Below are 26,788 nucleotides of genomic sequence, written 5' to 3'. Positions count from 1 at the left end.
GGGCTCCGGGGAGCGTCGCTATGGCAACGGGGGTGCGGGGGGGGGGGGGGGCGTTGCCATGGCGACGGCCCCGAGGCCTGCCCGCGTTGCCATGGCGACGGGAGCGGGGCCCGGGGGATGGGGGAAGGGGGAAGAAAGGGGGGGGGGGGGCGCCCCTTGCCCTCCTCTTCCTCCCCTCCTCTTCCTCCCCTCCCCTCCTCCGCCCCCCCCGGCCCTTCCTCTCCGCCCTCCGGCCTCGCCACCGGGAGCTGGGCCCGGGGCTGCCGCCGGGTGGGGAAGGGGGGGGCTCGGAGTGGGGGGGGGAGGGAAGGGGGAAAGGGGGGGGGGGGAAGATGGCGGAGGGCTGGGGAGGGGCTGGGGCTGGGGCTGGGGCTGGGGGGGAGAGATGGCTTCCAGATGTGGGCCCCAGGGGGGGGGCGGGGGGAGATGGGGGGCTGAAAGGGGCTGGGGGGGGTGGGGGGGTGGAGGGGGGGGTGAGGAAGAGGAGGAGGAGGAGGAGGAGGAGGAGGAGGAGGAGGAGGGATGGGGGGGGGGGGGAGGCAGGGCAGGGCCGGGAGGAGCGGAGGAGGAGGCAGGGAGCGAGTTTTTCCTGTCCCCGCAGCGCTCCCTGAGTCACGGCAGCGGCCCGAGCCCCAGGAGCCCCCGCGCCCCCCGGCCCAGGCCATGAGGCCGCAGAGGGGAAGGTGAGGGGGGCACCCCCTGCCCCATGGGCACCCCTTGCCCCATGGGCACCCCCGCCATGGGGCGCCCCTTAACCCTGCCTCCCTGCCAGCGGCCCCCCGGCGGAGCCCACGGCACGGGGTCGGGGCGCTGGGGGGCTCGGTGCGGGTGCCGGGGGGCTGGCGGTGTCGGGGAGGGGGCTGGGGGCTGGCACGCTGCCCCCACACTGCTGCTGTGGGGCTGGGACGGGCGCCTGGCGGTGTGACGTACCCCACAGCGCCCAGCTGGCTGCTGCAGGGCCCCCGCTGCCTGCCCCGAGGCTTTAGGGGCAGTGAGGGAGAAATGGGGGTGGTGGGAGCAGTTTGGGGTGTTGTAGGGCGAATAGGGGGACCTGGGGGGGCTCGGTGGTGATTTGGGGCGTGGGGAGCGGCTGTCGGGGTGCCCCGGCTGTGCCAAGGGCGGGCACGGGGCCGGCAGCCTGATAGCAGCCTGGCACACGGCGTGGGCGCTGCTGCAGGTGCCCGGCGGGGCTGGCGTGGTGCCGGGGCAGGATCTGGGAGGTTTTAGGGTTGGTGGGCCCCGTTGGACAACCCAGGCGCTGTTTTTTTTCCCCCCACCCCATAACGCTTCTCCCTTTTCTCTTCCCCCAGGGGCTGACCGCTCGCTGAGATCTGCCCGGCCCCAGCCCCCGCCATGGCCTCCCAGCCCCAGCCCCTGCACCCCCCCCTGCCCTGCGCCTCGGGGGGGGCAGGGCTGGCGGCCGGCAGCCCCGAAAAAGGTGAGAGCCCCCCGGATACCGGCCCGGCCCCCTACCCGCACCCCCTCACACGTGGGTTGTGCTGCCCTCAGCCTGGAGCAGGGCATCTCTCGGGGCTGTAGGGTTTCTGTCAGTGCTGTAGGGCTTTTCTCGGGGCTGTAGGGTTTCTCTAACATCCTGTGTCTCCCTCCCGCAGGCACCGCTCGCCCCAAACCTCCCATCCGGCCCAAGCCCCGCGTGCTGCCCAAGCCCTCCGTGCCCGCCAAGCCTCACCCCCCGCCAGCCCCGCGGCACCCTCGCCCCGAGCTGCCCTCGGCCGAGAAGATGAACCGCCTGGCGGGACCCCAGCCCTACGGCGGGGGCAGCTCCGGGGGGGCCCTCAGGCGCCCCTCCTTCACCCTCAAGTCTCCCGAGACCCCCAACGGGAAGGGGCTCCCCTCGCCACCGCCCTCGGCCCCCGAAGACCCGGGTGTGAGCCCCGCCGGCGAGGCGCCTGCGGCCCCCCCGACTCCATCCCGCAAGGGCCCCGCTCCCTTTAAGGTGACCCCGGTGCCCGTGGCGGCCAAGCCGGAGCGCTTCCCGGGCACCACGGTGGAGGAGATCCTGGCCAAAATGGACAGCAGGGAGGGCCCGGCAAGCCCCGAGCGGGCCCGGCTCTCTCCCTTCTGCCCCGACGCCGCCTCTCCAAGCCGCTTCGGCTCCAAGCCCTTCGCCGCCGTCTTCAGGAGGCGCCCCGGCGGGGAGGCGGAGGGAGCCCCCCCCGGTGAAGCCCAGCAGCCCCCTCAGCACGCCGGGGGAGAGCCGGGGACGGGGGGCGAGAGGAGTTCAGTGGCTGAAACGAGGTGAGGGGCGCGGGGCCGCTCCCCGGGGACGAGGGGACGAGGGTTGGGGGCGGCGCCGCGCACGATGGGAAGGGAATAACGGGGCCGGGAGGGAGCTGAGGTCTGGGCTCCGGCACGAGGCCGGGGTTCCTCCTAACCAACAGTGCCTTGAGCTGCCTTGGTGGGAAGGCTGGGTCACCCGCCACAGCCCCGGTGGTTTGTGGAAACCGCAGGAACGGGCTGGCCCGGTTACGGATCCGTGCTCGCAGCCCTCTGCCGGCTGGGAGAGCTGCCAGCCCGCCCTGCCGCTGCCCCAGCTGGGCATTTTGGGGGCTCGCTGCCCCTGGGAAACGCTCCCTTTTCTCCCTTTTCTCCCTGTTTCCCACCCTCGTTGTTTTTTTTTTTTTTTCCTGCTGGTCCACGCTGGATCTGTGGGACTCCCGGCTGCGGGACGGGCTGGTGGCGAGCCAGCCCTTGGCCGTGCTCCCGCAAGCCGGGCACCTCTGGGAGCAGGGCAGGGGCTATTTTCATCCCGAGTGTGAGAAACTCGCTGTGCGAAGGATGAAAAACTTCCCAGTGAGGGCTTTGCAGCCCGTTCTTCCCCCTCCCTTTTGCAATCAGCCCCCTGACTGAACCTGGCAGGGAATGAGGGGTGGCTGCAGCTCGCCCCACGGGGATGGGTTGGGGCCGGTGGGGCGGGTGGTGGGAGAGGAGAGCGGGGTGCCCGTGGCATTCACCCAGCCTCCCGTCTCCCCACAGCAGCGGCTCCTCCCCAGCCGGCCTGAGCTGTGCCGGGGACCCCCGCCGACTCTGGAGGCCGCCGTCCCCCCCTGACGTGAGTTCTCGCCGCCCCCTCCTGCGCCGCGGCTGCTCCGCTCCTGGGCTCTCTCCTTTGGGGCTCTCCTGTCTCCTCCGGGGCTCCCTCTCTGCGGGGTGCGTGTCTCTCCTTCCTCCTTTCTGGTGCCGAGCCCCCTCCCTCCCTCCCTCCCTGCATCCCTGGGGGGAAGGCGGGATCCCCCCTGCTCCCCCCCTGTGCTCGGGGTGCCAGGCTCCTGGGGCGGGCTCGGCAGGTGCCAGCCCCGCTGCGGTGCCGAGGTGGGGACGAGGAGCAGCCGTGAGTCACCGGCCAGGATTTTGGGTGGTGGCGGGGACACCGAGCAGCGTGCCGGGGCCGGGGGGGAGGAGAAGGAACCCCGCTGGCCACAGGCAGGGCTGGGCCCTCGGTGCCAGGGCGGTGCTGGTTGGGGCTGGGGGCGTTTCTGTTTCCTCTCGCTTCGGTTCTTCCTCTCCGTGTCTCTCTGCACGCCTCTGGCGGGGGGCTGGGGCAGGGAAAGGGGCTCTGGGGGGGCTCTGGGTGCTGCCTGGCCCTGCCCACGGGGCACGGAGCGGGGCCGGGGCCCACGGGGAGCAGCCGAGGCTGAGTCAGGCAGGAAGCGGCCCCGGAGCTGGCAGGAAGCGTGGGCGCCTCCTGCCCCGGGATTTGGAGGGGACGGGGTTTTGGGAACGGGGTGAGATGCCCGGGGGGTTCCTCCTGAGTGACTGTGCCCCCTCCCCGTGCCCCCCACCCCGTTCTTTCCGCAGCTCTCCTCTCTCCAGCTGGGCACCCCCGGCCCCCCCGGCTCCCCGAGACCCCCCTCCTGCCCGCCTCCAGCCCCGGGCGCTCCTTTCCAGCCCGCCGAGCCCTCCGCCTTGGCCCCCGGCTCTCCCGAAGCCCCCCCGGAGCTGCTGCCCCCCGGCTCCCCCACCCTGGCCCCCGGCTCCCCCAATTCCCCCGCTCAGCCCCCAGCCCAGGATCTCCCCGCTGCCTCCATCCAGGCTCCGGGCGCCCCAGCCGAAGCCCAGCCCGCTGCCTCCCGCTCCCCCGGCTCCCCGCACACCCCCAGTGAAGGGTCCCCCGCTACCTCCAGCCCCCCAACACCAGGCACCCCCCAGCTGCCCCCCCGAGCCACCTACCCCCCCGGCTCCCCCGAGGCTGCTGCAGAGCCCCCATCCCCCCCCAGCCCCTCCCCAGAGCCCCCTTCCAGAGCCTCTCGTCCCCCGGGCTCCCCGGAGGGACCCGATGACTCCCCTACATCCCCGCGGTCCCCCGAGGGTCCCGATTTCAGCCTTCCTCCCCCCAGCAGGGACTCGGGGCTCCGACGTTGCTCCGAGGGGGTCCTGCGGCCCCCCCCCAGCGAAGGGCAGGGCATGGGGGAGCTGGGGGGCTCGCTGAGCGCCCTGCCCCAGCCCGGGGAGCCGGCGGCGCAGCGCTCGCTGGGCAGCGAGTCCAGCTGGAGCCTCTCGCACTCCTTCGAGTGGACGTTCCCCTCCCGGGGGGGCAGGGGGCTGCCGTCCCCCCCCAGCTCCCCCATCCGGGAGGCGGCCGACTCGGGGCTCTCCGAAGAGGAGGACAGGTCGGACGGGGAGGCTGCGGGCTCCCGAGGGGATGGTGGATCCCATAGGGCTGGCGGCTGGCCGGAGGAGGGGGATCCATGCCCGGGGGGGCCCGTAGCCAAGCTGGAGGCTGAGGGCTCAGCAGAGGAGGAGGAAGAGGAGGAGGAGGAGGAGGCAGAGTGGAACAGCACCGTGCTGCACGTGACAGAGCCCGAGGAGGACCCCGCTGAGCCCCAGCCCCCTGTGGAGGGCACCCGGGCGGACGCAGCCTCTCCGGAGGCCGAATCCTGCTGGGAGCCGGGGTCAGCGGGCGGCTCTGCCTCCAACCTGCAGGGCCCCGGCGGGCCGGGCCGGGAGGAAGGCTCCTCCAGGGCTCCCGACACCCACCCCGACCCGGGCTGGCTGACCGAGCTGCTGGCATCGCCGGGGGCTCAGGCAGCGGGACGCGGCTCAGCGCAGGCCGACGGCTCAGAGGTGAGGACTCACGGAGGCGAGGCAGCAAGGGTTAAAACCCGGCTGCGCGCTTCTGCTTTTTTTTTTTTTTAATCTTTTTTTTTTTTTCTCCTGCGTCGGAGCCGTCCAACGGGTTGGGTGGAGGCTGAGCACCCAGCGCGGGGAGAGCCGGGGTGGGGCCAGGCGCCGCGTGCGCCGGCACGGAGAGCCATGGCTGAGCCGGGCACCGCGGCCGTGCTGCAGAGGCTGCTGGCCAACCTGCAGCTGCGCGACGAGCTGGGGAGGGCTCGGAGCACGCGGGGCTCTGAGGGGCCCTGGGTGGGTGCAGAGGCTGCGGGTGGTGGGCGCTGGGCTGGCTCCGGGAGGGGTGCTGAGGGTGGCCGCTCGCCCCCCGCGGTGTTTCTCTGACGCTCTCTCTGATTTTCTGGCTCTCTGTCCCCCAGGACCTGCTGGGCTGGTCGCGGAAGGACCTGTGCAGCGAATTCGGCATCGGGAGGTCCCAGCGGGCTGCTGCTTTTGACTGGAGCCACGAGGCCGTGGCCAGAGACAGGGACTGGCCTGGCGAGGTGGGGACCAAATCCAGCTGGGACACCGGGCACAGCGTGGGGGACGTGGAGCGGCAGGACAGGGCCTTCAGCGCCGCTGAGAGGGACTGGGGCAGCAGCTACAAAGGGACAGAGCTGCTGGGGGACGCGGGGCTGGGCTGCGGCACCTGGCCCAAACCCCACGGCCTGGGGGAAAGCTGCCTGCAGGACCAAGATTTTGGCAAAGCCAGCTGGGGCGCCGGCTACGGCTTGGACGGCGCTGGCAGCAGAGAGGAGGCGAGCTCTGGGAAGACCGAGTGGAGCAGGAGCTACAGCGTGGGTCAGCAGGAGGACAAAGAGCTGAGCTCCAGGCAGCCCAGCTGGGCTGGCAGGTACGGCTCTGGGGACCTGCAGAGCCCGGCCGGGGAGCTCGCACCCGTGTGGGCCGGCGAGTACGGCACCGGCGACGCCGAGATGAAGGACAGGGAGCTGGGCACAGACTGGGCCAGCAAATACAGCAGCAGGGATGCTGAGAGCAAGGAGGAGGACTTGACGCTGGGCTGGGCTGGCAGATCCAGCACCGGGGACGCCGGCAGCCTGGAGAAGGAGTTTTGCCCCAGCAGGTCGGCCTGGGACAGCAAATACAGCAGCAGCGCCATGGAGAGCCAGGACAGGGAGTTCAGCCCCAGCAGGCCCGCCTGGTCTGGCGAATACAGCAGCCAGGACATGGAGAGCCAGGACAGGGAGTTTAGCCCCAGCAGGCCGGCTGAAGGCAGCGACTACAGCACGAGGGGCATGGAGAGCCAGGACAGAGAGTTCAGCCCCAGCAGGCCCGCCTGGGACAGCGAGTACAGCAGCAGGGCCATGGAGAGCCAGGACAGGGAGTTCAGCCCCAGCAGGCCGGCTGAAGGCAGCGGCTACGGCGCCGGAGAGGAGGAGAGCCAGGAGAGGGAGTTCAGCTCCAGCAGGCCGGCCTGGGACGAGGAGTACAGCAGCAGGGCCATGGAGAGCCAGGACAGGGAGTTCGGCCCCGGCAGGCCAGTGTGGGCCAGTGAGTTCGGCTCCGTGGCCACCAGGAAGGAAGAATTCGGCCCCAGCCGGCTGAGCTGGGCTGGAGAACGCGGCACGGCCCAGACAGAAGCGGGCAGTGCCTTTGGGGTCAGAACAGAAGAGCTGCCTGGCTCCTCTGCCCCTGGGCACCCGGCCCCGGAGCCGGGCTGGGGCAGCGGCGAGCAGCAGGAGAGCGGCGCCGTGGGCTGGATGGAGGAGCTGTGCCGCGGGGCAGCTGAGCACCGTAACCAGTTCGGTGCCATTGGGATGGAGCAGGGGCCCGACTCCGCCAGCACTGCAGCGCCAGAAGGAAGCCCCATGTCCTGGAGCACCGAAATGAGCCCCGGGGACCTGCAGGAGTGCGGGGAGTCCCCGGGAGGCTGGCACGGCGACCTCCCCTCAGCTCCTACCGCCGGTACCGGTGATGGTGGACCAGGACAGATGGCCTGGGATGAGGATGGGGCAGCCCCAGGCAGCTCCGCACAGCCCCAGGAGGATGAGGATGAGGAGGAGGAAGCAGGCTGGAGGCAGCCCCAGGAGGCAGGTGGATGGAGCACGGAGCTGAGCGAGGCTGAAGCCAGGCGCCAGGAGTGGGCCAGCGCCTTCGACGCCCGCTGTGCCGCACGCAGCCGGGATTTCGGTGCCGGGGAGCCGAGCCCAGGAGACCACGGGGCTTCGGCACCAGGGTAAGGAGGGAGCTGGCGGGGGGGGATCTGGAGGATCTGGCAGAGTTAGCTCCGTCAGCCTTGGGAGGGCTTTTCCTTGGCTGCAGCTGGGGGAACTGTGGGCTCTCCTCTCGTCTCCCCCAGCAGGACCCCCGTGGACGCCCACCTCTCGGACCCCAGCCCACCCTTGGGTGCTGATGCTGAGCCCACGGGGCCGAGCCCCCAGCCCCCAGCCTCAGAGCCCCCCCGGGACGAGGATGAGGATGAGGATGAGGCCGAGCCCAGCCCCGCAGAGGATGGGGACGTGGCTGCAGCCCCCCTGCTGCCGGAGGCTGGCGGCGGGACCCCCCCAGAAGCGGGGAGCCAGGAGGAGACCCCCTGGGACCACCCGGATGCGAAGAGACCACAGAGCAGCGAGGAAAATCCCGCTCAGCCCGAGGGACCCACGGAGCTCTCCGGGCAGGAATTCACCTTTTTGGAGGTGAGTGGGTGGGGGGAACCTGCTGACCCCCCCCCCTCGTGGCAGCCCCGATCCAAATGTGCTGTGGGCACCAGGCCACCCTGCGCTGTAGGGTCACTGCTGCCCTGGGGGGCCATAAAGCCCTGTGGGATGGATGGGGGTGCTGGGGGGGGCCTGGGACCCCCCGTGCTGGGCGCTGACCTTCCCCCCGTGTGTTGTGCAGGACACGGAGGTCCTGGACAGCACCGTGTACCGCACCAAAGCCAGCCTGGGCCGCAAGCGGAGGCACCGTGCGCCCGCCCTCCGCCCCGGGGCCACCTCTGAGGGGGACAGCTGGATCTTCCAGGACTCCACAGGTCAGATCCCTGCGGCTGGGGACAGCGGGGCAGGGACATTGGGGTGCTGTGGCCTTGGCAGAGGCGCCTCACGGCCGTGCTGTCCCCACAGAGCCCCGTCCACCCCGCGCGGCCGCGTCCTCCGACGAGGAGGCAGCAGAGGAGCCCAAGAGCCGGCGGGTGCGAGCGTCCCCGTCGGGAAAAGGCGTCAAGGTGCCGCTCTTCCCCGGCCTCAACACGTCTGCCCTCAAGGTACGGGCCCAGCAGGACCCCAGGGACGTGTCCCAGCTGGGAAGAGGGGACCCGATCCCTCCACGGGGGCAGCGTGTGGGTATTGGGGTGGCTGGGGAGGGAAAAGGGTGTGACGGGGGGCCCTGGGGGCGGCGGGGAGCACCCCTCTGACTGCACCCCTCATGCCCAGGCCAAGCTGAGGGGCCGAAACCGCTCTGCCGAGGAGGGGGCGCTGCCAGCAGACAGCAAGGCAGCCCCCCCGAAGGACCCCCACGTGCAGCGCTCCAAGTCCTGCAAGATCCCCGGCCTGGGGGGGAAGCCCCTGGCGCTGCCCCCCAAGCCGGACAAGTCCTCAGGGTGAGTGCCGGGGGCCCTGGGGGGGAGAGAGGCGTGAAATCCCCCCAGTGGGCACAATGGGGACCTGTGGGGTGCGGGGTGGACGTGCCAAGGTGCCTGTGGGGCTGTGCTGGAGTCCCACGGCCCCGAGGAACCCGGTGCCCCGGGGTTGGTGTTTCTGCTGCTGGCAGCCGGCCTCGGGGCTGGGGCTGGAGCGGGGAGGGAGGCTTGCTGGGACCGGCATTCCCAAGGCCCCGTTGCCTGGGAGAGTTGGGCTGCTCCACCCTAAACAGTGCTTGGGACGAAGCCCTTAAAGCCACAGCTTGGAGGCTGCCTCCGCAGCTGGCCGCAGCCCGGCTCCCTGCCTGCCCGACCCCTCTGGGGAGCGGGACCGCGCCGGGGGGTCCCCGTTGGCCGGGTCCCCCCAGGGCTTTGGGAGAAGCCCCCAGGGCTTCTTTGGGCGTGTTTCCGGGGGATTTTGGTGATGCAGCTCCATGCTCCCAGGTCAGACGGCTCCCCGCCACACTGGCTGCAAGCGCTGAAGCTGAAGAAGAAGAAGTCATGAGCTGATCCCGCGGGGTGAGTACCAGCACGGCACGGGGGTGACACCGCGGGGACGGCTGGGACGAGGGCCAGAGGGGACATCCCTCCAGCTCCGGGTCCCCCCAGAGGCTGGGGCTCCCTGCCTGCCTCCTGACCGTGTCTCCCCCCTCCCCGTGTCTCTTTTTTTAGGCTCGCTCTCCTGCCAGCGTGGCCCCTGGGAGGCTCACGGCCAGCTCGCCCCCTCCCCGTGGCAGGACACACACACACACATCTATGCACTTTGTATGATGCTCGCAGGGTCCCCTCCCCACTCACCTCCCGCCCCCCTCCGAGGCCCGAGGGACTCCCCGGGGGTCTCTCTTCCTCTGCCCACCCCCTCAGCCCCCCACATTTCCCGGGGGCTGGGGGCGGCGGTGGAAACCCACAAGCCCCGTTCCCTCCCCGTCACCCTCCTACCACCCTCCAGACCAAGAGCAGCAGGTCATTATTTTGGTGCCACTTTTCAGGACAATAAAACTTTGTTGGTTGGTTCTTGGGGTGTCCTTCCTTCTTCTGTGGGCTCCCTGGGGCTGGGGGAAGGGGGTGTCCCTGTCCCCATGCTGCGGGGACAGCCACCAGGAGGAGCTCTCTGCCCTCGCATGCCTGCAGCCGGCACGGGGAGCTCAGCGCCGTGTGTGGGGGGTGCCTGGGGACACCTCCACTGTCCCCACGTCCCTGCAGCCTGCCTGGAGAGACCGTCCTAGCCCTAAACCTTCCTGAGAAACCCAGCAATCCAGTCTCCATCTGTGAGTCCAGCCGCAATCCCAGCCGATCTGCCTGTGCCTGTGTTCCTGCTGGGATTTCTTTCCTCGTGCAAGCCCAGGGAAGACTGGAGGAGTTTACAAATCTCCCCAGGCAGCTTCTCCTGCAAAATGCAATCCCTGCTCCCCTCCCAGAGCTGCCTGTGCCCCAGGCCCTGTCCCCTCCCCGCCATGAGGAACCCCAAGCGGTTTCTTCCCGGCAGAGCCTAGCGGAAAGGAGAAGAGACAGATGGAGAGATGGAGCCAAGGAGTTGTTGCTTCCCTGGTAGGATATGAGTAACTCCAAGTGACTTCGGAGGAAATCACCAAATCCCGTGCCGGGGTACAGTCCAGCTCTGCTCTTCCTGGCACACCGTTTGGGTACGTGGGGAGCTCGGCCCCATGGCACCGCTGAGTGCCCCCCTGGAGCTGCACAGGACACTGCCAGCCCTGGTTTTGGGGCCCTCTGCCACACACATGCAAGGTTTTTGTGTGGGCTGGGACAAATATCACACGGGGACAGCACCCTGGTCTGAGCCAGAGAGAGGTTTTTGGGTACTGGGTGGATATTAATGGGTTCTACATCCCCACGGGTGCCCTGACCCACGGCATGCCTTGGGAAAGCTTTCAGCTGTTAGCAGAGCTGAGGTCTCCTCGCCCCTGGTGCTGCTGAACCCTCAGCTTTATCAGGGGCTTGGGGCCGGCAGATGCTCCGGCTCCTGCTGAATTTGCAGAGGAATCTCGGCCGCTTATCTCTGATTGCGTCCAGTTGTCGCTGCCCCCTCCGAGCCTCCTGGTGCTGCCACAGGGATGTGGGATTTGCTCCAGCACTTTGGCTATGGAGCCTCGCAAATTAGGGGGACTAAGAGTGAGGTTACCTGATGGGCTCGCAGATCTGAGCCCAGCACCCAGCAGGAGAAAACCTCTCCTCGCACAGCCCCTCGCCGTGGGCTCAGCTCCTCCTGCCTCCCCTTCCCCCCGGGGCCCCTCTGCACGTTCCTGCTGTCCCCCGGTGGGACGGAGCAGCGGGGGCACCGCTCAGCCCCCTCCCTCCCCATCCGCTGCTTTTCGGCCAGGCATCGCCTTCGCCAGGCTGCAAAGGGTTACCTGTTCTCCTGCGCTACCCACAGAAGACAAAAATAGTGGGGATTGTTATTAATAGTGATCTTCATTACCCGGGCTGGAACATCTCCCTTTGTAGCAGTTTCTGGCAATACCAAGGGTCTAATTAGCATTTTTTTTATTTCCCTGTTTTATTCAATTCATTAGCTGTCTTAAGTAACGGCTTCAGCAGTCTTGGGGTTTTGTGTGGTTCTGTCTCCTCTTTTTTTTTTTTTTTTAAAAAAAAAAGAAGAAACTTAAAATATGAAGTTAGCAGCCCTCACATTTAGGCATTGCATTTTAACAGCTTTTTCTCTAATTTTTCCAAGAAATGCTGACCTTCGCAGATCCTTACAGGGTTAATGTTTGGCTTTTCCCAGTTGACCCTGTCCCAGGTAATCAGAACATTTTATTATTCATCACCCCCCTCCCGAGCCTGATGAAGCCCCCCATTTGTTCTCACGGGGCTGAGAGCTGCTTCAGATTCGGGGCTTCTCCTCCCCCCGCCTTATTTCGGAGCCCCCTTAGGGCTGCCCTGTATTTCAGCAACCCAATTACCTCGCCACCAGCTCTTTTTTTTTTGGTTTTAACACTGGTTTGAGGGGCCGGCCGTGCTGGCAGGGGGGTGGTGGTGTCACCGCTGTGCCCGGCTCGGTGTCCGTGCTGCTGCTGTCCCCAGCGTGCCTTCGCTTCGCTCTGAATCCCTCCAGCTGGTGATTTATCGATTTTTAATGGCAAAAGGCACCTCTCGTCTCCGTGCTGTGGGCAGCCGAGCCCCGTGCTTGTCTCAGCCTCTGCAGAGGCTCGTGGCTTTATCAGGCTGTGGTTTGCAAACACTCGGCTTGGCGAAGGGCTCTGCCCAAAGCCGCAGCTGCGAGAGCTGAGCCTCGGTGGGACGGCGTCCTGCCTCTCAGCCCTGCTCCCTCCGGCGTTTCTGGGTTTGGAGGTGATTTCTCATCAAGGCAGGGCTGCTTTCTGCTCCTTCACCTTACAAAAATAGTCAGCACAGGATGCACACACGGTGAGGTCCCCGGGGGCTCTGCGTTATGCTGTACCGGTGCAGAAGATGCCTTAAAATGTTCCTTCGCTAGCCCAAGCGGCCACTTCCCCCCTCCAGATTTTGGCTAAATGCATAAATGGCTCCCGCAGCGCTCAGAAGAGGGCCCGGGCACTTTGGGATGCCAAATGTAAAACCCCAAGTGCCAAACGCCCGCTGGGAGGTCCCAGCTGCGAAGCCCCAAGCTGCAAAATGCCCAAACCCTGGGGTGCGACACCCCAGCTGCCGAAGGCGCCCTCTGAGATGTGAAATCCAATTCCCACGTCCCTGGGGGGTGCCTGGCTGTGTCCCCCCCCCAGGAGCTGGTTCTCCGTGTCCCTGCACCCAGCCTGGGCGCTGGGGTGGCCGCGGCGGGGGGCAGCGGGGTTATCTCGTGGGCTGACGCTTTGACACTTGGGTGAGAGCCTGGTAAAACCCCTGGGAGGGGGCCGGGGCAGCCAGATGGGAGGTGTGTGTGTGTGGGGAGGGGAGCTGTGAAATTTCCCACGGGGGCTCCCCATCCTGTCCCGTCCCACCGAGGAGGAGGAGGAGGAGGAGGAGGGCGGAGGGCGGGTAGGAAGGGGAGGTAACGAGGTGGGATTCGTCGGGCTGGGCTCAGAGGGCCGGAGGAGGTCGGTGCTGAGCCCAGGGTGCCGGGGATGAGCTGAGCTGAGCCCGGCAGCATGGAGGAGCTGGCAGAGAGCTATGCCTACGGGGACAACGAGACGGAGTGCGAGTACGAGGAGTGGGGCCCCTCGCTGTCCCTGCTGCCCACCATCTACCTGCTGGTCTTCCTGCTGGGCACGGCGGGCAACGGGCTGGTCCTCTGGACCATCTTCAAGGGCGGCCGCGAGCGGCGGCGCTCGGCTGACACCTTCATCGCCAACCTGGCCGCCGCCGACCTCACCTTCGTGGCCACCCTGCCGCTGTGGGCCGCCTACGCCTGGCTGGGCTACCACTGGCCCTTCGGCACGGCCGCCTGCAAGGTGAGCAGCTACCTGGTCTTCGTCAACATGTACGCCAGCGTCTTCTGCCTGACGGGGCTGAGCTTCGACCGCTACCTGGCCATCGTGCGGCCCCTGGCCACGGCCAAGCTGCGCTCGCGGGTCAGCGGGCTGCTGGCCACCGTGGCCCTGTGGCTGCTGGCCGCCCTGCTGGCCCTGCCCGCCCTGGTGCTGCGGCGGGCGGCGGCGCTGGAGGGGGACACCAGGGTGACCTGCTACATGGACTATGGGGACCTGGCTGTGCCGGGCACCGAGAGCGCCTGGGAGGTGGGGCTGGGGCTGTCGTCCACCGCCCTGGGCTTCGTGGCCCCCTTCGCCATCATGCTGACCTGCTACTTCTTCATCGCCCGCACCGTGGCCAGCCACTTTCGTCGGGAGCGGGCCGAGGGGCCCCGCAAGCGCAAGCGCCTGCTGACCATCATCGCCGTGCTGGTGGCCGCCTTCGGGGGCTGCTGGCTGCCCTTCCACCTGGTCAAGACCCTCTACGTCCTGATGGACCTGGAGGTGCTGCCCTGGTCCTGCGGCCTCCACGCCTTCCTCAACAACCTCCACCCCTACTGCACCGGCATCGCCTACATCAACAGCTGCCTCAACCCTTTTCTCTACGCCTTCTTCGACCCTCGCTTCCGACGGGCCTGCGCCGCCCTCCTCTGCTGCCGCCCCCCCGGCCCCGGGGCCGAGCGCTCGGGCAGCTTCTCCTCGGGGCACAGCCACCCCCCCGGGGGCAAAGGGGGGCCGCCCGGGGGGGGCAAGCTGGACCCCGCCACCCAGGAGACGCTCTTCCGTGCCTGAGTCCCCCCATCCCGACCCCAGCACCCCCCCTGAGCTGGTCTCCTCGGGGAGAGGCCCCTGTGCTTTTTTTGGGGGACCCCCCCCTCCTGTTTTCTCAGCGCCCCAGAGCCTGGCTTGCTTTGGGGAGCCCCTGCTTGTGGGATACTTTTGTGGGGGGGGGGACACCGAGGCATGAGTGGGTGGGTTGGGCAGGGGCAGCGGCCGCGAGATTTGTGACAAATAAATGAATTTTGGTTACAAAAATAAAGGAGCGGAGTATGTGAGTCCCTCTGGGGTGATGGAGAGGGTGTGGGGGGGCTGCATGGGTTTTGGGGGGGATTTGCTGTGTGTGTGTGCGTGCCCCCTCCCACGCCCCCCACATTTTGGGTGCACGCCGTGTGTCCCCACACGCTTTGGGAAGTGCAAAAATTCCCACCCCTGAGTGCCGCTTTGCTGCATCGCAGCATGCTTAGACCGGAGTGAAAACCAGAAAAAGAACCTTCCCCCCCCCAAAAAAAAAAACAAAAAAAACCCTCTGGTGCACGGGGTGGGAGCTCAGCCTGCCCCAGTGGGAGGCTCTGATTGCATCAGGCAGCTGTCCCCTTCTCCCAAATCCCCGTTTGAGGTTTTTATCCTCCTTATCTCAGGCCAGATACACCCTGAGTGGTTCCCCCCTGGGGCCGTGGATGCCATCGAGCAGCCGGGGGCCGCTGCCCGCGCCCCAGGCCAGCACCGAGGGCACCCCCCTGGTGTGGGCTCGGGGCCAGTTTGGGGCTGGACGGCGTTTTGGGGACCCCATCCCCTTCCCCATCCTCCCGTGGCGCCAGCAGGACAATGGCCTGCGCTGGCCGGGGATTTTGATGAGCCACCAAAACGCTCTTCTCCCGTTTCCATCTCCAGCCCCAGCCGCTTCCTGAGGCTTCGCTCGAAATAAATCTTCCCCCTATTTGCTATTTACATCCTTCATTTACTCGCGATTAACTATCCTGTCTCCTTGGCCTTTGTTCCCACTTGGAAAGGATGCGGGATCATTACTTGGTTCCTCGCCGAGCTTCCCGTTGTTTCGCGGGGGGGAGGAGGGCTGGGGCGACCTTGCTGCCTGCCCCATCCTCGATTTGGGACCAGCTGAGCCTCGCTCATCACCCCGCAGGGACAGCCCTTTGTCTCGGTGCAGTAAATAAGGAAGGTGGCCAGGGAGATCTGGTTTGGGTAACAGCAAAGGGGGTGCAGCTATGGAGGTGAGCCTACTGGGGCTCTTTGCACCCTGGCTGGGGCTTTTTTGGGGTTTCCCCATGGTTTCTGGCTTGGGCTAAGAGCCGGGGGGGTTGGGATGCTGGAAATGCTGCATCCGAGACCATGGCCCAAAGGGAAATTTGGGGTGAGTATAGTCAAGGTGCCCTGCTGGAAAACGCCAGGAAAAGAGCTCCTGGCTCCTGCTTATCCACCCAGCCCGCCTCTCCATCCTCCCAGCCACCACACCTAAATAAGCTGGCCCCAAAGGGGGGCAGAGGGAGCCCCGATTTGTTTTTTTTTTTTTTAGGAGCCCAGGCACGGGCAGCTTCCTCCCAGGCGCGGCGGCCAGGCACGGATATAGGCACGGGGCGCCTCGCCAGCGGCGGCGGGAGCTGCGGACTTTCTATCCGGCTGCTGGAGATTTCCCTTTTCCCTCGGAGGAGGGAAATGCTGAGCCGAGGAGTCTCTGGGGGGAAATGCAGGGACACTTCAGAAAAACAAGGCCGGAGAGAGGGGGGGAAGGGGCAGCGGGTCCGGACCAACGGTCGGAAGGAGATAAGGAAGGTGTTGCCTTCCTGCGGCAGCGCGGGGGGAAAGGCGGCTGCGGAAAGATGAGGAGGGAAGATAGAGGGGATGGAGGGGGGTGGGGAGCCCTGCCGAATCCCCGCCACGGCCGGGAGCATCCTTGGAAAAAAAATAAATGAAGAGCTGGGGGTGAATTTGGGTGCGATGGGATCCTTGAGGAGTGATGCTGTGCCTTGCTGCGGGGCCTGGCTGGCTGCAGGGCTCCAGCGTGGTGTGGGTGGCCCCGGTGGGGACACGGGCACAGTGGGGACGTGGCACTGGGACACGGGCAGTCTGCACAGGGAGATGGGGGCGGTGGAGAAGCCAGCACGGATGGGGACAGGACCCTCAGGAGCCTCCCAGCCCAGGACAGGAGGCTCAGCCCCCAGCCCCCAGCTCCCAGCTCCCAGCGGAGGTGCAAAAATAATGTCACGGCGTGCCGAGCCCGGCTGATGTCCTCAGGTGTCCCGCGAGGCCAGCTCGCCTTTGAAGTCACCTCCTTGTTTACACTTTCACGCTTTCCTCCCCAAAGCAAACGGTGGCAGGGAGGGGACCCCACGTCACCCACGGTCCCTGCTGCAGGGGCTGCGGTGCCGTGGCGAGGTGGGGCACGGCCCCAGTTCGTGCTGGGAACACCTGAATTTGTCCAAACTCGGCTTACTCATTGGGCAGAGGAGGTTTCGCCAGACCTCACAGCTCAGAAATGACTGAGAAAATAATTATGGGGTGAGAAGCGTCTGCTTTCCTCTGCTCAGCCCCCGCGGAGAGGGCAAGGGGGGAGATTTCAGTCCTTCGCTGCCCTGTTGTGTCCCCAACACATGAGTCCCTGGGCCACCCACCCAAAATCTGTCCCTGTGGTGGGCAGTGAGCCCCAGGCCCCTCACCAGGCTGTGTGTGTTAGGAGGAGAGAGGGCCTCAGGAGTTGGTGGAAAGCTCCATGGACCTTGGAAAGGCAGAGTTTAGGCGATAAATAATGAGGGGATGGGCTTAAAGGGGTTAAAATGGGTTGAAATGGAAGGAGACTTTTTTTTTTTCATGTTTCCAGCAGCCAGGGGTGAAAGGCTTGGAGGCCTCCCAGCTCCTGGGGAGGGCAGGAGATGGAGGGAGGGAGGACGAGGAGGGAAAGAGGGGTTGGAGACGGATGGGTGGAATGAAAACGGGGGTGCTGGGGCGAGGCTTGGGTGTCCCCAGGGCCACACGTGCCGGCAGGACACGGCACAGCTGCTGCCCGACCTCTGGGCCCCAGCCCGAAGGAGCAGCCCCCGGCCGCCCCGGGGAGCCGGGTGACACCGCAGTGACCCGGCCGCCAGCAGCTGGGCCCCGCCGCGCCGGGAGATGCTGCCGGAGGAATAACAGGAAGCTCCAGGAGGGGAAAACACGGCTGATGCCTTCTGCAGGTTGTTTTCCACCTCCTTCCCGGCCGGTCCCGCGCGTCCCCGCCGCCACCGCCGCGTGCCCGTGGCCCTGGGACCATGCTCACGCGCCCCCCGCCCCAGCCCCGAGACAGGCTGCACTGGTGTTCTTTATTGTTGAGGTTCAGCTCTGAAAAAGTGCTCACTGTTACAAAAGTACACGTTTATAAAATGTGCTCCGTACAAAGACCGGGTTGTGGGGTCCAACTTGGCGGTTCCCACTTCGCCTTCCCCATCCAGCAGCGCTTGGTGGAGCGTGGGGAAGGGGGAAAGAAAGGGGGAGAGGAGGAAAGAGAGAGAAAGGAGGGAAAAGAAGGGAAGAGAAAAGAGGAGGGAAGAGAAAAGAGAAGGGAAGAGAGAAGAGAAGAGAAGAGAAGAGAAGAGAAGAGAAGAGAAGAGAAGAGAAGAGAAGAGAAGAGAAGAGAAGAGAAGAGAAGAGAAGAGAAGAGAAGAGAAGAGAAGAGAAGAGAAGAGAAGAGAAGAGAAGAGAAGAGAAGAGAAGAGGGAAAGGAAAGGAAAGGAAAGGAAAGGAAAGGAAAGGAAAGGAAAGGAAAGGAAAGGAAAGGAAAGGAAAGGAAAGGAAAGGAAAGGAAAGGAAAGGAAAGGAAAGGAAAGGAAAGGAAAGGAAAGGAAAGGAAAGGAAAGGAAAGGAAAGGAAAGGAAAGGAAAGGAAAAAGAAGACAGGATGAGGGTATGGCTGAGGGAAGGAGAGGACAACAGGAGGGCAGGGCGGCTGCCTCCACGCCTGGGCGCTCCCCAGCTCGCTGCAGGACTGGCCGTGGCTGTGGTGTGGGGGCACCTGGCGTGGGGGCTGGCACCCTCAGGCAGGTCCCTGCCCTCCCCATGCAGGGCAGCGAAGCGCAAGGGAAGGCCCTTTTGCTTCAGAAAGGCAGAAAATTGGTCTGGATGAATTCAGGGATGCTGGGGAGCTTTGAATTCGCACTTTCTCCTCCGTCACCCAATAACAGGGTCAAGAACTGCTGGGGGAAACACATATTTGGTCCCTAGTATCCAGAGGCTGTTTCGGTGGGGCAGGGGCAGACACCAAAAAGAAAAAAGAGACCCCCCAGTGCCTCTATCCCCGGAGGCAACATCGCTGGGCTCTGCTCTCCTGCGGGCCTGGGGGGCTCTGCCACGGGGCCCGCAGTGATTTGCACCCAGCCTTCTGCCCTCACGCTGCTACCAGCCCCGGGAGAGACTCGGTGCTGGGGGTGGAGTCATCAAGCCAGCACATTGCCTTATTTTTCCCCGATTTTTCTTTTTTTTTTTTCTTTTTTTTTTTTTTTTTTGGTTGGTTGGTTTCTAAACTGTGCATCTACACTCCAGCTACAGGCATGGAAACACGGTAAGAAAATAAAACAACTCACGGGAGGCCCCTCCTCGGGATGCATCCGGCAGGCAAGCAGCCCCAGGGAAGGGGCAAGGAGAGGGGGGGGGGCTTTCCCCAAGCAAAACCCACCCCGGGAGGCCGAGGATGGGAGCAAATGCTTCTTGGCAGCAAAGTGCTATGTGGCCACAGGGGTTTTACAGCTGGGGTGGAGGCGGCAGTCCTCGGCCCTGCATGCTGCAGGAACGGCCACAAAGACGGTGTAAAACGCACGTGGGAGCAGTGGCCACCCTGGCTGGGCAGAGGGGCTGTTGGCTTTATTTTTTTTCTTCCTTTTTTTTTTTTAATTCCTTTGGAGTTCCTTCTGCCTCCTAACGACGAGATCAGGACAGGTTCCCCAAGCCATCGGGCACCTGGAATGGCCCCGAACCTGTGCAAAACTTCGGAGGAGGAGGGTAAGGAGCAAAAATGTGGCTGGTGAACGCCGTGCCTGGGAGCTGCTCATGGGGCTTCGACTCTTGTCCCAGCGCCAGGAATGATGGCCCTGAGGCTGTCTGTGAGTCCGAGCGGCGGCCAGGGTCACCAGCGAGGCGCAGGTCTGTCCCCCAGCGGGCGGTGGCACTGAGCCGGGTGGCAGTGCCATGTCCTGGGCTTGGCCCCCACGTTTTGGCAAGGTCGCAGAGCACGGGCAGGGTTCAGGGAGCTGGAGGCTGCCGGGCTCTTGCTCCACCGGTGCTGTTTACGGGGTGAAAGTGAGGATTTCCATGGTTTTCCCCCCAAGGCAGTGGGTGCGGGCATCCCTCAAGGCACACGCTGCTTTCGGGGGGTCTCTCTCCCAAATGGAGGTCCCTTTCCCCCCCAGCTGCAGCCCCTGCTCCATCTCCCACTGACTGGCACCGCGTGGAGGCTCCTGGCCCCGGGACCCCCCCCGTGAGCCCCCTGTGCCACCGCCTCCACCAGCCCCAGGAGCTGGGGGGGGGGCTCCAAACTCCGCTGGGGTTCATGGCAGTGGTGTCGGTCCTGGGGTGAAAATTCCCCATTTCTGGGCAAAAGAAGAGGGGAACCGTCCCCCGGTCTCCCCAGGACGGCCAGGCACGGGGGGGGGGGGACAGCGGGAGGGGACAAGGACAAGGCACAGTCCGGTGTCCCCACCAGGCGGTGGGGGCTGGGGTGGGGAGCGGGGGAGGCTGGGGGTGGCTGGGGGCAACGGGGGCGAGCCCCGCGTCCCAGCCTCCCCGGCCGTACCTAAACCTCCTCGTCCTCGCTGGCTTTGCTCCAGCGGTGGCAACAGTTGGCCGTGATGCCCAGCAGGAAGTTGGTGGCCACCGAGGCGATGGAGACCACGAAGCCCACGAAGGCGATGAAGAGATAGTCGTCCAGGGTCAGCGTGAGGTGGCAGGCCTTGAAGCTCTCCTCCGTCAGGGAGAAGAGGGGGACCCCTTTCACCTCCAGGGGGGCCTGGCACTTGGCCAGCTGTGAATCTGGCAAGGGGAGCGGCGTCAGGGTGCATAAATTTGGGGTGGGGGGGATAGGAGGGGACGCGGTGGGGAATGGGGCCGCCTTACCTGAGGCGCAGAGCTGGATGCGGCTCTTCAGCCATTTGAGGAAGGGCTCCATGGCGCAGCCGCACACCCAGGGGTTGCCGCCGATGCGCAGGGTCACCAGCCCCGTCAGCCCCTCCAGGGCATCGAGGCTGAGCGCCGACAGCCCCCCGTAGCTGAGGTCCAGCTCCCGCAGCTGCGCCAGCCCCCGGAACGCCTTGGGGTGCACCTTGCACAGCCAGGGGTTGTGGCTCAGGTCGAGGCGCAGCAGCTCGCTGGCCTCCAGGAACATGTCGGCCGTCACCAGGCTGAAGTTGTTGTAGCTCAGGTCCAGGTGGGTGAGGCGCCGGGCCCCGAGGAACAGCCTGGTGGGCAGGGTCTCCAGCGAGTTGTTGCGGAGGTCGAGGACGCGCAGCTGGGCGTAGCAGGCCAGGTAGCCCAGCGGGATGCTGGCGATGCGGTTGTGGGCCAGGCTGAGGTTGCCGGTGTCCAGCGGCAGCTCGGCGGGCACCGAGAAGAGCCGCTGCCCGCTGCAGTCCACCGCCTGCCCCCGGCACGTGCACAGCACCGGGCAGCCCGCCCCGGCGCCCGCCGCCGCCACCACCGCCGCCGCCGCCACCACCCAGGGGCCCAGCAGCATGGCGGGCCGGCGGCCAGCCCCCGGGCCCATCTCAGAGCCCGGCGAGCTCCATGCCGCGGGGAACGGCGCGGCCAGCCGGCCTCAGCGCGGGGACAGCCCGCCGGCCGCACCGCAGCGGCATCCTCTGCCCGTCACAGCCCGGCGGGGACCATGCTTGGGGGGGGTGGTGTCACCCCTCCGCTCACACCGAGGGCTGCTGGAGGTGGCTGAGGAAGATTTGGGGAGCGGAGGTGGGCTCCGAGCTAGCCAAGCAGTGCTTGGGGTGTCCCGGAGACATTCGGGGGGCTCAGCGAGTCCCCCCCCGGCACAGGGCTGCTGTCAGGCCGTTCCCAGCCGCCTGTGGAGAAGAGGGGTGAGAGAAACCCAAGCTAGCGGTACGCCCTGCTGAGGGGGGGGGCTGTGGCTCACGGGGTATCCACGCCACCCCCAGCCCTCCCCATGCCTCCGCCAGCAGAGCACAAAGAGGGCCCCGAGCCCACCGGCTGGGCTCGGCTCATCCTGGCAGGCGGTGGGCAGAGCCAGGGGCGTAGCAGCCGCCGCCGTCAGCTCTGCCCGAGGCCGGGGACACCCTTCTGGCCTGGCCCCCGCAGAGACAACCTCATCCCCATGCCCGGCCCTCCCTCCGCCACAGCATCCCTCGCCCAGGCAGCCCCACTGCCTGGCCATCTTTGCTCCTTCCTCCCTCGCCCCGTGCCCTCCCCACATCTCCATCTTTTCCCCACCTCAGCCGGTTTTTGCCGGGGGAATTGCCGCCCCAGCCGCCCCCCCAGCCCTTCCCCGCCATGGTTGCCGATCCCTCCGGTGGCGCCGGGGGGACGTGGGGGTCCCCGGGATACTCACGCTGCCCTGGGGACAAAGCAGAGCTCGGCTCCCCGCCGCCGCGAGGCCTGGGTGGCCAGGCAGGGGTCCTCGGGTGGCCACCAAGTTGGGCAAGTGGCTCCTGCAGCCGCAGCCAAGGCTGCTGCCGAGCCTGGCAATCGGAGCAGGTCTTTCCCCACCTCCTTCCTCCCCTCCTCCTCCTCGTCCTCCCTTGTCTCTCTCTTTCTCTGTCTCTCGTTTTTTTTTTTTTTTTTCCCTTTTTTTTTTTTTCCTTGAGGGCCAGATACTGACGTTTCGGTGTCTCTTAGCAACTGCCTCCACATCTCTGAGCAACAGGAGAGCGGGATGTGGAGCCGCCAGAGCGATGGAGACGGTGGAGGAGAGCAATGCCCCCGCTCCGGGGACACCCCACCCGGGGGGGGACGGAGCGGGATGAGGGGCAGCGGGTGGCACCCCGCCACCCACGGGGGGCTCGGCTGCTCCCCAGCCCACCGGCTGCCCTCAGCGCACCCCCCGGCCCCAGGGAGTACCCCCGTGGGATGGGGTGAAGCAGGGTTTGCCGGGCTCTGCAAACAGAAACCAAATACGTGTCAGCAGGAGGGGAAAACGAGGTGCTCCAGAGCTAAGCCAGGAGCCACTGCACCCAGCTGAAACGTTGGGTTGGTGTTGTTTCTTTTCCCTTTTCATTTATTTATTTATTTTGTATTTATTTGTTTGCAGACCTGGGAAACGCCTGGAGCCGCAGCTGGTTGTTTTTGCTCCACGTGAAGCAATCATTTCTGGCTCTCCGCTCGTTTCATACGGGGAGGGGGCAAAACCATCTTTAGTGCCCCCCCCCACCCCTCGCAGCTGGCTTCTTTAAATGCAAATGAAGCTTTTGGAACAAAAGGCTGCTCTGCCAACACTGGAAACATTGCGATAACACGGGCATGACATTTGGGAAAGGAGGCACTTTCAAAACCCAGCCTGCCTGTATTCCCTTCCCTGTCTTTTCCAGCCTTCTCCCGCTGTTTTGGCGGAGTTGCCTCCATCCCAGCGGAAAACGCCAGCCCGATCGACCCAGTTTTTTTCCCTATTTCGGCCTGGTGGCATCTCCCAGATGCCGGGGGCTCTTTGTTCCCCGTGGGACGGCTCCTCCTAGCCACGGCAGCCCGCAGCCAGCCGGCGCGTGGCCGCGGCTGCCTCTCCCCGGGGTGGGTATTAATTGGCGCTGCTCGTCGCCCAGGGTCCCAGCGGGCTTCAAGAGGAGCTCCAGGAACCAAATACACCCAGACATCCCTGGAGCCAGATGCAGCTCAGCCAGACACGTAATTAGAGATAAGACCCATGCCTGGCTGCAAATCTCTTCCAGAGGATCTATTAGTACACCATTTATGGCTGCATTTGCAGCAAGTAAATGAGCAAATAAGCCCGACCAGGGCTCATTTCTAATGGCTCTCAAGGCCAAGCGTCAGAGCTTGGCTTGTGGCCGCCCTCACCAACCATCTCCCTCCCCAAATGAGGGGATGTTAGCAGCCCAGCAGCCTGCTGGAGACGTCACGAAGGTGCTGTGGACTACTGAGATGGTTATGAACACCCCCGAAGGAGATGCAAACTGCTCTCCTGGAGCTGGGGGTCGATGTGCTCACCTCCTCCCTCCCCTCTGGGGCTAGGAAGCACCTGGGGCTGCCCTCCTGCTCTTTACCAGGTCACCCACAGGTGGCCAGAGTGCCTCTGTGATGTCCAGCCCCATAAAAAGAACATTTCTGGTACGAAACCACATGCAGAAGGCTGCTGACTTTTCAGATGACTGCTCCAGATGATGCTTTTCTCCCTCCCTGCATTTTTTTGGGGAGGCAGCAGCAGCAAGGCAGCAGCGTGGGCTGCCCCTTGCATCCAGCTCTGCACAGCCACTGGCTGGGCTCACCCCGGTCCCTTAGATCCTGAGGTGGCTTTGGACAGCCCAGCTCAGTAAATTTGCCTCATATTCAGGTTGGGCTTTATCTCTCTCATGGGAGCCACCGGATCTCAGCTCCCTCGCTGCTCACAGGATGTGCCCAGCTCTGGAGCTGTGGGTATTTTAGTAATAAAATCAGCACGGAGTGCAGCTGACCTCCAGTTTCCTCAGCACCATTCTCCATATACCAGACCGATCCTTAATAATTACTTTTTAACTACTCTGCAGCCATTAACGTGCTTACACTAAGTCAACCCGGCCTGAGTGCTGTCACGGTAGGACTGGTAAGGCTCAGGAAGATCGGAGCCGTGCCAGGATCCTGGCAGCAGCACTTACAAAGGGCTTTATTTGACTTTGTTTTGGGTCTCTTTCCATCCAAGATACATTTTTAGTTTGGCTGACACTCTTTGTAATTACCAGCTGGTGGCAGAGAGCCAAAACCCAAATCTGCTTTCTGAGCCGAACGCGGCACAGTCGTGCCAAGGTAGGGTTTTACAACTTCCAAACGCTTTGTAATCGGTTAAGCAGGTTTCGCTCTCGTGGGATCTGTCTCCAAGCTGCAAGGGACGTGGCTTCTGGAAGGATGTGTATGGTTTTCCTCCATGGGCTGCCCTTGCCTACTTCCTTCCCATGCTGACAAAACAGCAGGGCTATTGCTCATCGCTGGGAGTGTGCAAACTGCCCGGAGGAGATTGCAGCCTGGGTTTAGCCCAAATTTCAGCCCCCCGGGGCTGCTCCTCACCCTGCCCCACCACCCGGCAGCAGCTGGGCAGGTCCTGCTGCACCACAGCTCTGTCACCCTGAGGATACCTGGGCTTTTTGAACCACCAACGTGTGCTGGTGTGCTGTGGGGGACAGATGCTGGTGGGTCCAGGTGGACAAGCGGTGGCACCTGGGTGAGAATGACCTGGGAGACAGCACACAGCTGCCCTGCGGGATGCTCGGGCACCCCGTCTGCCTCCTGCAGAGCCTGTGGTGAAGGACGTTGTGAAGCAGAGGCTGATTTGGCCTGGAGCCTCAAGTCGCCCTGCGCTCTGCTTGCTGGAGGAGAAAGAGATGGATAACAGGGCAGACAACACCAGGAAGACAAACAAACAAAAAACAGGAAAAAAAAGCTCTTTTTTTTTTTTTTTTATGGTGTCTCTGGCTCCACAATGGCACAGCCAACTGTGAACAGCTTGGGTAGATTAAACCTCTTTCCTTCTCAAAGGCTGAAGAAATCCAGATTAAGTGAAGAGACGTTCCAGATGCTGGCTGCTCCGAAAGAAGGAAAACACAACGTGGATACAGGACGTGTCTGACAAGCAGGACTCCTCGGTGAGGGGCTCTGGAGCTTGCACACGTATCAAGAGATGACAGGTACAGGAGATGCTTTCTTCTTTTAGGAGACATTTTCTCCTTTTAATGATGAAAGGACCTTCTAACGTGCATGGCCAGATGCTGGTTGTGCAGACTCAGTGCCCGTGGCCTGGCCTCTCCCATTACTGAGAGCACTACTACGGAGCCAAGCAGAGAGCTTAGATTAATTAAGCACAAATCTGCTTCAGCTTCCTGGTTACTCCGGGCCCAGCACAGCTCTCGTCACGGAAAACATACGTTTTTTCCCTCTGTAACTCAGTTCTGACTCTCGGCTCATATCCTGAGCTCCAGAGCCCTGTGTCTGCTGAGATGACACCGGGAACTGTGCTCTGGTCAATTACTCAGCAGTCAGCCTGGAAAAAAAAAAATCAGATTGCTTTCTAGGGCCTGTTGTGGCCAGGCTGGCGTTGTCTGTGAGGGACTTTGCCCCCGCCTCAGGCCAGCAGCACCAGGCTGATGCCCGAGCTGGGGCTGTGCAGGGAACCAGATGCCCCAAGGACCTGTCACAGCCTGGCAGGGCTCTGAAATGGCTTTGTGCTTTTTATTGATCATCCATCCTGGACTGGAAATGCTCTGACAGCAGCTGTGGTTTTGGCAAGGGGCCTCCTGTGAACTTTCTGCTCATTACCAGAACATCAAGGCTGCAGCTCGATGGGCACTGCTTGCTCTGGCACAGGGGTTGGGCTCAAACAAAACCACTTTGACCCCAAACACCATGTTAAATCCCAGAAAACCCCTGAGGGACAGAGGCCAGCTGGCAGGGGACAGCCTGGATCTGTGCTCAGAGGAGCCTGAAGTAGCCCAACAGAGCCTAGGGAACATGAGAGAGTCCTGGATGGGCTGTGGAGAACAAGAAAGCTCAGGGACACCACAGGGACCCCAAACACACCTCAGAAAGCCCCCAGGCTGGCCAGAAAGGCAAGACTCAGTGCAAGACCCACAGGCACTGAGAGTGACACAAAGGGCCCAAAAGGAACCAGAAAAGCTAGGGGAATTTTAGGCTGTTTTAGGGCAGCCTAGAAGCCAGGATGGAGCTCTGAGCTCCTGGCGAGCAGCTGTGAACAGCCTTTAACCACTACAAAGCTTTGCTCGCTCGCTCTTGTGAGTCTCAGCCACTTGTCTCCCCACAAGCAAGAGCTCTGCAGAGCTCAAAACCAGAGCTTTAGATAGATCTCTAACCACCTGTAATCCTATTCTATTACACCACTTGAAAACTCTTCTGAGCTGATCGAAACCACCCCACGCCTGCTATAGAGCTCCTCAAAACCACACTGACCAGTTCAAAACCTCCTTCAAACACTTGTAGGCAGGCCTAAACAGCTCTCAACCAGTCTGTGGCCACATATCTGTATTTATCCTCAGGCATCTGCTCTGTGGGGTCAGTGGCCCCAGTCTGGTGCTGGAACAGTACAGGGCTGTACTGGTGAGGATTGGGGACACACCACCCTGGTCATTCAGGGAAAGGAAGCCCAGCTCTGTACCTACTAGCCTGATGCACAAGGGATCCCAAAGCAACACAACATATTACTTATTTACAGAGGCTCTGGTGCTCATAAACACAGCCCAAGAGGGGAAGAAGTGAGGAAAGGGGAAGGAGTGGTTATTATGGCCATTGTGGGACTTCGGTATAGGTCAGGGGCTTTCCCTTTTCACCCAAGCATCTTCCTCATTGCTACACTCAGTAAAGGTCAGACTACCTGAACTGATTTTTGAACACAACTGAGGACAAGCCCTGCAGGGGCTGTAGGGGCAGCTGAAATCACAGCATGGAGCCACAGCTGGCTCTGTACAGCACTGCAGGACCTCAGGATGCTCTGCAGCTGCCCCAGCACACTGCAGCAGTCCCTAGGCAACCACTTCCCAGGGCCTCTGGCTGCACTGCAGGCAGCCTGCCACCACCGAGCACAGCCCAGGGCACGCACAGGCAGGGGGCACCAAGCAGGTGCTATAAATGCAGTCCTGAGGAAATCATTTTGCTGCTTACCCTTTTCCAAGTGAGAGCTGCAAAACAAGTCTACCTCCTGCCCAAGCAAGACTGTACCCTCACCCCTCCTAGAA

General features: G+C 64.1%; 3 protein-coding genes across 6 annotated transcripts; 2 read left to right on the top strand and 1 right to left on the bottom strand.

Moving 5' to 3' along the window:
* Positions 1-139: 139 nt before the first annotated feature.
* On the top strand, positions 140-9,739 carry TNKS1BP1 (tankyrase 1 binding protein 1). Of its 4 annotated transcripts, XM_072039107.1 has the most exons (13): positions 154-270; positions 602-683; positions 1,311-1,438; positions 1,614-2,259; positions 2,998-3,073; positions 3,820-5,085; positions 5,508-7,324; positions 7,448-7,784; positions 7,987-8,119; positions 8,211-8,350; positions 8,520-8,686; positions 9,170-9,244; positions 9,398-9,739. In XM_072039107.1, the coding sequence occupies exons 3-12, from the start codon at positions 1,354-1,356 to the stop codon at positions 9,228-9,230; spliced, it is 4,728 nt and encodes a 1,575-aa protein (XP_071895208.1). In that variant the 5' UTR covers positions 154-270; positions 602-683; positions 1,311-1,353; the 3' UTR covers positions 9,231-9,244; positions 9,398-9,739. The 4 variants fall into 4 exon arrangements, with proteins under 4 accessions (XP_071895209.1, XP_071895208.1, XP_038035714.2 ...); XM_072039108.1 differs by lacking the exon at positions 602-683 and having other exon boundaries at positions 140-270; XM_038179786.2 differs by lacking the exon at positions 154-270 and having other exon boundaries at positions 468-683; positions 3,001-3,073.
* Positions 9,740-12,688: 2,949 nt separating this feature from the next.
* On the top strand, positions 12,689-14,115 carry APLNR (apelin receptor). Its single transcript, XM_013110112.4, has one exon. It carries the CDS (start codon positions 12,808-12,810, stop codon positions 13,918-13,920), a length of 1,113 nt encoding a protein of 370 aa, XP_012965566.2. The 5' UTR covers positions 12,689-12,807; the 3' UTR covers positions 13,921-14,115.
* Positions 14,116-17,205: 3,090 nt separating this feature from the next.
* Positions 17,206-21,689, bottom strand: LRRC55 (leucine rich repeat containing 55). Its single transcript, XM_027458232.3, has 4 exons — positions 21,457-21,689; positions 20,001-20,953; positions 19,681-19,916; positions 17,206-19,170 (listed from the first exon to the last, which is right to left on the bottom strand). Exons 2-3 carry the CDS (start codon positions 20,644-20,646, stop codon positions 19,681-19,683), a joined length of 882 nt encoding a protein of 293 aa, XP_027314033.1. The 5' UTR covers positions 20,647-20,953; positions 21,457-21,689; the 3' UTR covers positions 17,206-19,170.
* Positions 21,690-26,788: the final 5,099 nt, after the last annotated feature.

Source organism: Anas platyrhynchos, chromosome 5 (assembly GCF_047663525.1).
Source record: "Anas platyrhynchos isolate ZD024472 breed Pekin duck chromosome 5, IASCAAS_PekinDuck_T2T, whole genome shotgun sequence".
In the NCBI taxonomy this organism is placed as follows: Eukaryota; Metazoa; Chordata; class Aves; order Anseriformes; family Anatidae; genus Anas; species Anas platyrhynchos.
This window is presented reverse-complemented; position numbering and strand designations above follow the sequence as displayed.